Below are 10,967 nucleotides of genomic sequence, written 5' to 3'. Positions count from 1 at the left end.
TTCAGGATGGGAATGAGAGGCCAGTGGAGAGCCAACCTCACTTTCAGGATGGGGAATGAGAGGCCAGTGGAGAGCCAACCTCACTTTCAGGATGGGGACACCTGCTGCCTGCGATGACATGAACCATCTCACAGTCAACTGTGGGAGTGGAATGAGGTTCTAGACCAACTTTTGATGAAGTAAGAATAACTGAAGAGAACATTTTCCCCCTAATGTCTTGGCACACATTTTTATCACACATAATCCAAAAGCCTGAAGAGTGGCATGCGCCATGCACCACAACTGAAATACTCTGAATTCTTCCTCTCTTTAAATAAAGAATTTATTTTGGGTTGGTTCCCACCACCCCCCAAGGAAATCAGAATTTCTGTGGTTTCTTCCCTTCTTGGATAATCATGAGACAAACCCAAACTCAGGAACTTCCATTGCCAGTGTGTTAATAGAGAAACATCATTTGTGTTTCAAAAAATCCCAAAGGTGCACCATGTTGATTTTTTCTCTGGCTTTTTTTTTTTTTTTTTAACCTAGTAATATGGAAGCATTCAGCTCCTACAATGCCCACGCAGACTTCTACATTTTCAACAGTCCACACACTGTGGATCCAGTGTTTCCAGCATACATCAAGGTCTGTGACATATGGACACTGTACAAGGATGAGTCATTCTGATCTCAGGGGTCAGGACAAATCCAAGTGAAAGCATCAGGAACAGCTTTGTCCTCTTGGAGATCTGTCCCTGTGGCTGGCCAGATGTCTCCAAAAAGACATCTTTCAGCCAAGACCTTTGCTCTTAGCTCCGACTGCAACCACGTGGCAGACTTCGACTTCGGCCCCCAGCTTCTGTAGTTCATCCAGCCAGATCATCTGCTTACATGAAAGGCGATCACTGGGGCCTTTCACTTCCACCAGCTGGAAGAGAGGTTTCCAGACTTAGCAACATCTTACTGAAACGGAGAGGGACCCAAAGGAGCTAGAGCCAATTAAACCACCACCTACGTAGACGGGCCAGTCTACACCACTGTGCATATTTACAGCGAACAGATATGCAGCTGGGAGATCCCTTGCGACATTAGTCTGTGGGAACTAGACAGCTCTGGAGAATCAGTTCGCTGAGTCCGCAGCAACAGAAATGGTTTTAGAGTGTGCTCTGGGGTGCTGTTCCCTTTTCAACCCTTCAATCTGTTACGTTTGCATTTGAACCTAAACTTCACATTGTGATGTAGGAAAGTAGGCTTCAGTCTCTGCCAATCATCCCAAAGGCTTCCTGCACACCAGTCTCATGCCCACCCCAGGACCTCACGTGACATTTGCTGAGGACATGTCTCTGTTCATCACATGCACGGTTTCTTATGTTTCAAGGGTCTGCTTAAACTCATTTCAGAGACCTACCCAGTCTCTCAGGAGGATCTTTCCAGGTACTTTGTCACGATGTTTATTGTAAGAACAAACTGCCCCCTTTTCCAATGTTTTTCAAAGAGTCAGTCTGGGCATTTAACTCAGGTTGTCAGGTTTGGTGGCAAGCACCTTTAGCTATCTCGCTGGGCCCTAGAGTGTTTATTATGTATCAGGTGCAGGAAGGCAGGAGCTGGGCCAGTGTTGTTCACTGCTAACTTAGGAGACAGCAATAAAAAGAGTCAGGGGAAGTGCAGGAAACGTGTGTGTGTGTGTGTGTGTGTGTGTGTGTGTGTGTGTGTGTGTGTGTGTGTGTTTTTCCCCCGGGAGTGGGGTGGGAGGTGTTGAAACAGGGTCTCTCTATGTAGCCCTAGCTGCTTTAGAACTCCATATGTAGATCAGGCTAGCCTTAAATTCACAGACTGCAGTCTGCCTCCTCCTGAGTGCTGAGATGCAAGCATGACAACCTGACTTTGATCCCCAGAGCTCATTAAGAAAGTACCGCACAGTGGGACACACTAGCTTCAGGAGGGGTAGAGATACGGATCTCTAGAGCAGCAGTGAAGTGAGGGGCAGCAAGTGCTCCAGGAAGATGCAGATGTAGACTAACCATTTTGTTCTGGGTACCACAGGGAACCGCTGACTGCTCCTGAAGGAATCCTGGAAGCAAGCCTCTTCTCCTAAGCCAGGCTCGCCAGCCAGAGGCAGCTCCCCTCTGACCCGGAAGCTCACATAAATGGGTGTGAGAAGTGGACCTTGGGAAGGTGGAGGCCATAATTTCAAGGTCATGGTGCTAGAGTCTGCTCTGATACCAGAAAAAAGCCAGCGTGGGCAATTCGTTGGCATTCGTGGAGATTGTGTGTCCAAACCTACAGGGTTGGCAGAAGTGGGAGGGGCAGCCCTTTCAGCTCTAAAGAAGCTGAGAAGTCCGGTAACTGTTCATAGTCACAGACCACGGGGAAGCAGAGGCCCAGGCTGAAGAATTAAATTCCGTCTTTTACTCAACAGGCCTGGAGTTCTACACAAAACAAACAAAAATATTCTGCTGCTCCCCAATAAAACGGTTATTTCATTCCACATCCCACAGCAGACAGAAGAGTATCTAAAGAGATCACAAAATACACATCAAATGTAAGCACAGAGCTTCTGGAACAAAACACAAGAGAACTTCTCTGTGGTTTGAGATTATGTAAGTAATTCTGATATCTGACACCTGAATTTGATCAAACTTTAAATTTTCTCATCATCAAAAGATACTGCGGGGCGGTGGTGGCACACGCCTTTAACCCCAGCACTCGGGAGGCAGAGGCAGGCGGATCTCTGAGTTCGAGGCCAGCCTGGTCTACAGAGTGAGTTCCAGGAAAGGCGAAAAGCTACACAGAGAAACCCTGTCTCGAAAAACAAAAAAAAAAAAAAAAAAAGATACTAAGAAAAAGACAAATCACAGACCAGGATGAAATATGAGTCAGAAAAAGAGGGAGAGAAGAGGGAGGAGAGGCAAGCTGAGGAGAGACAGTACGAGCATGTGTGTAGTGTGTGACGTGTGCGGCAACACCAACCAGTGAATGGCGACAGGCAGAACAGGCCTGGCCAGGGAATGTGTTTGCTGCGGACTCCTGAGTTCCTGGGTCCACACGCTGTGTGAAGGAAGCCCTGCCGCTCAGTGCCTTGCAGCTGGTGATTTGTTCTAGCAGCAGGGTGTGGGTACTGGTGGACTGTCACCTCTGGGATGGGGCGCCATGAGAATGCCTGTCTTGCTTGCACCCCAGCTCCTCAGAGAGGCTTCTGAGAACCCCGCCCTCAGCCGACCGGCTTTCCAGTAACGGAATTCAATCCTCCCATCAGCCATGAAGGAAGTGCCCGGCACGTGGACTCTGACACAGCTGCTGATAAAATTACGAACGGCGTTCTCTGCTGACCTTGCAGCGATGGCTCTGAGAATTCCACACCACCAAGTCAGGGAGGCCCCCTCGGCAGTGCCGAAAGTCAGCAGCCAGGCGCCTGCACACACCGCTGAGGACCGGACCCCCGAGGCAGGAGACTAGATCCTAAACACAAAACAAAAGGAGAGTTAGCCGCCTTCGGGACGGAGACCCCAAAATGGGCTTGAGCGGCCATCAGAACACAGCAGTACAATTCAGCACACACGGGCTCCAGGAACACCGGAAGGGGTTCTGCTGCCTGGACCAGGTTACCCCATAGGTAAGCTCTGGCAAAAAGCTCTCCATGGGCAGTTACCAACCCTTGCCTGGTGTGGGCGCCTATGGCACATCTGATGAAGAGAGAGTCTAATGCAGCACTCAGGAGTCACCACTCCTTACGGACGGAGGCCAGCAGCTGCAGGGCACAGAAGTTACCCTCCCTGCTTCCACCAGGGGTCAGGCAAAAGGAAAGGAGGTTTCTGAATGTCCTCACGTGTCTATCATTGACCGTAGTATCCAGGCTTGGACACACACACACACCACACACACACACACACCTCAGTTCACTGTGATACAATTGCTGAAACGCAGCCAGTACTGCGAACCAGCACCGACCAGACCGCCAGCGACGGCGTAGTACCTGAGCCTGCTGAAGGGAAGCGAAGCGGTCCCAGCTGACCAGGGAAGCCACTCTGCCTTGCTGGGCCTGCCACGCCTCTGCCACCCAGGCCCGCAGGCTCTCAGCAGGGGCGCCGTGGATCAGCTGCAGCCTGGCTTCCAGGGCCTGCTCCCTGCTGGAGAAGAAGCTGTCTGTGCACAGATCCAGTGGGGATGCCTGTGTGGGGGTGAAAGGAAAGTTTTCTGACGTGCCGGAGGAGGGGAAAGGGCACTCCAACAGAGGGATGCTCAAGTCCTGCGGGATTTGGAAGCGGGCAGTTTTTTTCTCCTCAGAAGAGATGAGTAAAAAATATCAGACACATGTAACCTTGTCAGTTCTTATCCTGGGTTTTCAGGGGTCATTTAAGTTGAACTGGCAGAGTTCCAGTTGATGCGAATGGATTGCGTGGGAGAGCCCTGGCCTGGGTGCTGGTAGGGACAGGCGCTCAGCTAAGGGTGCTCGGTACTAAAAGTTCAAAATGTAACCATCAGGGACACTGGCCGTGGGCATAAAATCTCCTAGTTCCCCTTTAAAAATGAAAGATCCTTTCCCATGCACTTAGCACTACTGTGGGGAGATCCCAAAGATCACCAAGAAGCCAGGTTGCCGCTGGCGTCAGACTCTGGTGCAGAGGTGGGCGTGAAGCACAGGCATGCACAGGAGAGGCCCCAGGGGGATGGTGTTAGCGGGTTACCTGGTAGGCATTTCTGAAGACATCCGGTATCCCATCCATGAAGATGATATCCCACAGCAGAAGGCCACACAGGGTACTGAAGGTGGATCCTTCCCCATGAATCCCTACAACGTCACACAAGGAGGGAAAGGACTCGTTTTATCTGCTTGTTCACGAATATCATGATGGCCGGGCACGGTGGCACACGCCTTCGATCTCAGCACTCAGGAGGCAGAGACAGGCAGATCTCTGTGAGTTTGAGGCCAGCCTGGGCTACATGGTGAGTTCCAGGACAGGCACCAAAACTACACAGAGAAACCCTGTCTCAAAACAAAACCCAAAAGACTATTATGATGACCTAATGTAGATTCTATTTCAGGGAAATAACTGAGATATGATTGATTTTGAAGAACATGCAATTTTCATGCTATTTCTACTTCATTTTCACACTATATTCTTTGTGTATAGAAGCTTTATTTAAGGGGAAAACTTCAAATGAACATGGGGAAGTCGCAAAGCAGGGTTCTCAGTATTGGTGGACAGTCTAAGGGGCAGGACTGCTTTAACAAGGCAGACTCCCTCCCTCCGCTGGAAGTTCTAAACAAGTGGGCAAACTGGACTGGGTGCAAAACTCACGGGTCGGCTCTGGCTAGGGGCCCTGGCAACTTACAAGAAATGTTTTCCTAACAGGACTGACAAAGAAGCCAGGCATTCAGGGCAGCCCACAACCTCAGACTTGCCCGGGACTCTTCCCATTCACTCTGTGTTTCACTCCTTCATTCAGGGCAGCCCACACCTCAGACTCGCCCGGGACTCTTCCCATTCACTCGGTGTTTCACTCATTCATTAAGCCGCTTTGGCCTGATGAGGTTAGCTCAGTGTTCCTGATATGCAAGGCTTCTACAAAACTGCCGGCTGCAAAGACCACCTAGTAAAGACCACCGAGTTCCAATGCCCTCCTCCTGCTGAACACAGTCAGTGGGAGACCACCTCAGAGAACAGCTGGGTCCTAGGGTCATTGCAAATCAGCATCAGGGTCTGGAGAGCGACGAAGGTCTTGGCAGACTCCAAACCTGTGTCCCTCAGAGTCCCGACTCACCCAGCTCCTCTCTCCAAGCTGGGTGTCTACATAGCTACACATCCCCAACCAAGGAAGGCCGCTCCGTGGCCATCTCTCCACCTTCCTATCATGATCATGCTGGCAGCCAAGCTCAGAGAGCACAGGGGAGACAGCAGCATGGGTCAGGTGGTCTGGAGTGAAGGATGCTGGGATTCCTGCTCACCTGGTGCCCCCAGGAAAGTGCACTGGGGAGGGAGAGGGAGGCGGTGGCAGCCAGTGGCCATGCTCCTCTACCCTGAGCTCCAGAGCTGTGCTGAGCTTTGTCTGTTGCCCCTGAGTTCTGGCTCCTGTCCCTCTGTCCTGTTTCCATGATGCAAAAGGACAGACTGAACACGGACGGCATGCTCAGCCTGGCTGAAGCAAGTCCTCCAGCTCTCAGGAGTGTTCACATCAGGACACTGGACTCTGGGCTGCTGGGAAGAAAGCTGGGCCTAACTTCTGGGTTTCTGTCCCTGTGTGAATATTACTCAGTCCGTGACATGGAGGTCAGAGTCGTTCCCGACCTCTGCTGTGCTCTGGATTCTGACGAGTCATTTTTGGTGTGATCCTCCTTCCTTATTCAGAAATAGCTTCCCCTGGGCGCGGGGGGGGGGGGGGGGTGTTGAAATTGTCTCTACACAAATCCCCTCTAGAATAAAGCCCAGCAGCAAGTTGGCTCACTGTGGCCACATCAATTTTCTAATATATTATAATGTAATATAAATTTCATCTTATGTGGAAATAGTTAATGTTCTGGAAAAAGAACTGCCTGCTGCTTTTCAGGCTTCTGGCAAAAGTGGAAGGATTTTTCTGTGTTCCGTTCATAACTGACCTTCCTCTAGCCACTAAACGGGACAGTTTACATGGAGTCTCCTGTGACACCATCTGGGGCCTGGAATTTCCATTCTGTTCTTTGATTTCTAAGTCTTTCGGGCTCACTGCACCTCTGTCTCCACTCCACAGAAGTGTCTGCACTTCTTCCCTAGAACACGACCCTTCCCTGTGAGCAGGAGAGATGTGAGGAGATTCATCTCAACACTCAGCAGGAAGAAACCCCAGTCCGTGAAATCCTATCTTCCCGGCCCGACTAACCAAGACCCCACACAACACCACCCAGCTGGTGGAGTCATTTCTCACTAGCAGCCCCACAGCATGGGCACAGGGACAGGACGTGGGTGTCCCCAGGATAGAGCCATGAGAGCCGCAGAGCAAGTACCATGCATGAGTGGACATCCAGGATCTACTGCGATCCAGGGGGCGAAGAGGCTGAGTGGGTTGTGGGGCCAGCATACACTCTTCTCCACCTTCACACAGCACTGGGGTCAGTATCGTCCACGACATGGTATTTCATAAGAAGAAAAAAATAGCCAGGCGTGAAGGCACGCCTTTCATCCCATCACTTAGGAGACAGGAGGATATCTGTGTGTTTGAGGCCAGCCTCATCTACATAGTGAGTTCCAGGCCAGCCAGGGCTACAGAAGGGAGACCCTGTCTCAAAAAAGAAAAGAAAATAGAGCAAACCTTGGGGACTTTCCAGGCTAACTGATCCACCTTGCTGTCTGACAGCAGGCAGGGAGCTGCTCTGGAATTCCTCCTTCAAATCGACTAGTGCTTTCCTACTTAGAGTTTACATTGTGGCCTTGGGCACATTTGATTTTTTTCAATTCTAAGCAAGTGTCCAAGCCTCCACTTTCCTTCGGGCTGTAGCTAAAGCATCACTCATAGTATACTCACTGAGACCAGGTGTGAAGAAAGACTACAAGGCAGAGAGAAGCTGGTGTTGGCAAATACACGAACTCAAGGAACTGCCAACTGACCTAAGAAATTAGCCGATTATAAACAACAACAACCTTTTCACTGCGGTCCTGCGCCAGGGCCACCACCCTGACAGGAGAAATGCCACAGCAGCTGTCATTCCGGGCGACGGCACAAACACTCAGCCCGGTGCCCACGCAGGTCCAACCATGACATGCGTGGTCTCACCATCCCACTCCTGGGAGGCACCATGGTGGTCAATGGGCCCTGCAGGAGCCTCCTGTACACAGGCCAAGGAATTCTAAGAGGAGAGCCAACCCCTCACCCCGTGACTGCCTGCCACAGAAAGCCCTGGAACAACCAAGTCAGGAACACGGACGGAGGACCAGCATGTTTTACACTCATACATGTGCTTTTCTCAAACGGCCGTTCTCAGCTCCCAAATATGGAACTTAGCAGTCAAAGGTATACATCCTCCACTCACCCTGACAGACACACAAACACGTTCACCAGGGCTAAGGGCCACCCTCTAGGGGCAGACCTACCTTTGGGACTGTGTGTGTCACATCCTGAAGCACCCCAATGTCCTAAGGGCAGCATACAGGACAGGTAGAAGGGCAACCACAGGTCAGGTCACCCCACTCTCTGGCAATGAGGCTGTGAGGAAATACGGCAACAGGACTCAGGGTCCAGGCCACCGTGGTAGGTGTGCAGCGTCTGTCGTGGTCAGCCACGTTTATGAAACCTCTCAATTCTACGTTGGTCAACATGCTACAGTAGCTTCTCACTGGACATTCACATCCAGTAAGCAGACTAGGGCCCTTCAGCATCCCTCCTTTCTACCCCGCAGTACCTGCCAAGACCACTTAGCCGAAGTCCTTTTCTGTAGGCTGTAAGCATTTCAGAAGGTGAAAATCCTAAACAGCTGGAGGCAACCTTGCCCTGGTCCCACTGATTTTCTAGTTTAGAGATACAAGTCTCAGATCGGCAGCTCAAGGCACAACGTCTCACGGACACATGAGGGCGCCTGCCTTCTCCCGCACACGTGCATACATACACCTCCAACAAGTGCCCTCTCCCACCAGGAAAAAGGAAACGGAAGCTTCCGGAAGGCTGGAGAGAGGAGGGGCTCAGTGAGAAGCACTGTTGTGTCCTCTCCCTGACTTCGCCTCCGTTCGTGGTGCCAAAGATTCACTGGGCAGTCTCTCTGCCAAAGGCAGGGGCCAGGCGAGTGAGAAGCCACCCATCACCGGAATCGAGGATGGGACAAGCTCCCCGTCTGATGCAGCTTCTTCCTTGGGTCTGTATGGAAAGCTCATTTCAAAAGGAACTCAAAATTGCTGCTCTTCCTCGCGGCCTGAGTACGTCTTCCAAGCGCCTCACACCTATGACGTCGTCACTGTGTGCCTGCTAATCTCCCCAGATGCACTGGCCCCGGGCCTCAAGGACAGCTTCATTATGAGACAGTCTCTTACAGGACAGTCCTCTGTCCTTTCTCACCATCTCTACTCACTGCCAGCCTCTGGTAGCAAAGACCAGACCTTCCACCAACCACCCTACCCTGTGAGCACCGTCCTCAGAGTCAGCCGGAAGTGAAACTGTCGAAAGAGCAAGAGGACCCCCTAACAAACAACAGAATTCCTTTTCACACACCTCTGGCCAGCTGTGGCTTCTACTGAGGTCAGAGAGGAGAGCAGCCCACTACTGATGAACCACCCACCCTCCAACACTCTCTTCCCATTGGCCGGCAGGCTGGCAGGCTGGCTGGGCTGCAGGAAACACCACTTGGCTTACCTTGGTCAAAGCCATTCTGCCTGTAATAATCCAGTGCCAGCTCCTCCACGGAGCACAGGATTGTGGTGGGGTTCGTGGTGTCTCCGGTCTCGATGACAAACACCGACTTGCCCATTCCATGCTGTGGGCACAGCCTGCCTGTGATGGTCACCTAGAAGGGTAGCGGAAAAAAAAACGTTAATCCAAGTCGAGCATGGTGGTGCACACCTTTAGTCCCAGGACTCGGGAGGCAGAAGCAGGTGGGTTTCTGTGAGTCTGAGGTTAGCCCGGTCTATACAGTGAGTTCCAGGGCAGCCAAGGCTACATAGTGTGACTTTGTCTCAAAACCAAAACCAAGCACACCTTGATTAGCCTTGCCTCAATGGAAGCCCCTGAAAACCTGCCTGCGGCATTCTGGGGATGGGCCTGCCTACTCCTGCAGGGCAGAAGGAATGGATTGTGACCCACCCTGGCACACTCTGAAGGACATGACTGTCCCAGCCTCTGAAGAAGCATCTAAGAGGCCCCTAGAGACGTAGGCAAAAGCGGAGGACGTTCAAGTTCTTATTCAGCAGGTCTGTCACCCAGCCCTGGTGTGCCCATATGGGGAAGCCCAGAGGTACCAGAGAAGAGGGCATTATAATGAAATAGAGACAATGGTGATGTCACCATCCCAGGTGAGAATTCGGACATTCTGAGTGATTCCCGGGGGCCTCCACCCAGAAGAATCTAAGTAAATATGTTTAAACCGAGGACAGTCAAAGGAGAACTGGGGATGTCGCCTGAGTTTAACCAAAAACAAACAAAATTCACCCGAAGGACACCTACGTGCTTGACATCTCCCACGGAAATTTCTGGCAGCTGGCTGAAGAGGCACTTGTATTTTTTGCAGCTGGGAGACTCTCGCAGGCGCACAGCTCGCTGATAGAGTGAAAGTCGGTGTCCTGTCCGCACTGCTGGATCTGCGAGGCCTGCGCTGATGCACCTAATTGCCTAGCAATCAACAGGTCACATGTCAGGTTCCCGAACGTGCTGACGGCAGCAGCTGTTGATTTAGTTTGACAAGAAACCTCACAACTGATTACTTCATTTTAGCAAATGGGCAAACAGCGCTTGGAGAAATACAAGCTATTTCCTTAGCTCTCGCTCCGATGGCTTGAACCGGACCCCTCACTGTAAAACGTGCCGCTGCACAGCTGAGCTGCCGTCATTCACGTGACCAGAGTGGAACCACCCGGCAGGAGTGAAGACACTCTAGGGAGACACTTGTGCCCTTCCCTTCCTAGGCCCCAAGACACTGACATGTGTCTCACGCTGGAAGAAAAGGCTGGGGCCCTGAGGCCAGCCAGAAAAGGGGCTTGTCTCCTGGAACACGACTGTGCACAGCTCTGACCACTTGCCAGGCCACCGTGCAGGAGAGACCGGAGCTGGGACCAGGACAGTCCACCCTGGGCCGGGCCACACCTGGCCCAGAACCAGCGGCTCTGCAGCCTCTGGTCCTCTATTGGTTTTCCTTTGTGTGCACATTTAGTTTTATTGAAACAAAGCAACGTGTGCACTTTTAACCTTGAGAACTGAGTATCACTTTTGTGGGGGGGGGGGAGGCGCGGCGGCGGCGGCGGCGGCGGCAGCAGCGGACGGACTTTAAAATAGACAAAATGACAGTGGGAGTGAGCGGGGCAGAGCTGGAGAAATGG

At 51.8% G+C, this 10,967-nt stretch overlaps 1 protein-coding gene across 2 annotated transcripts in view; it reads right to left on the bottom strand.

Moving 5' to 3' along the window:
- Positions 1-304: 304 nt before the first annotated feature.
- Fan1 (FANCD2 and FANCI associated nuclease 1) overlaps positions 305-10,967 on the bottom strand; it is a 34,617-nt gene continuing 23,954 nt past the window's right edge. For both annotated transcript variants that reach the window (XM_028872841.2, XM_037198910.1), the window contains exons 9-14: positions 10,099-10,263; positions 9,292-9,442; positions 4,665-4,768; positions 3,953-4,147; positions 3,310-3,438; positions 305-907 (exon numbers count right to left, since the gene is read on the bottom strand). In XM_028872841.2, coding sequence (XP_028728674.1) covers positions 770-907; positions 3,310-3,438; positions 3,953-4,147; positions 4,665-4,768; positions 9,292-9,442; positions 10,099-10,263 — 882 coding nt within the window. In that variant the 3' untranslated portion in view covers positions 305-769. The remainder of the gene's footprint in view (positions 908-3,309; positions 3,439-3,952; positions 4,148-4,664; positions 4,769-9,291; positions 9,443-10,098; positions 10,264-10,967) is intronic.

This window comes from Peromyscus leucopus, chromosome 1 (assembly GCF_004664715.2).
Source record: "Peromyscus leucopus breed LL Stock chromosome 1, UCI_PerLeu_2.1, whole genome shotgun sequence".
Classification (NCBI taxonomy): Eukaryota; Metazoa; Chordata; class Mammalia; order Rodentia; family Cricetidae; genus Peromyscus; species Peromyscus leucopus.
This window is presented reverse-complemented; position numbering and strand designations above follow the sequence as displayed.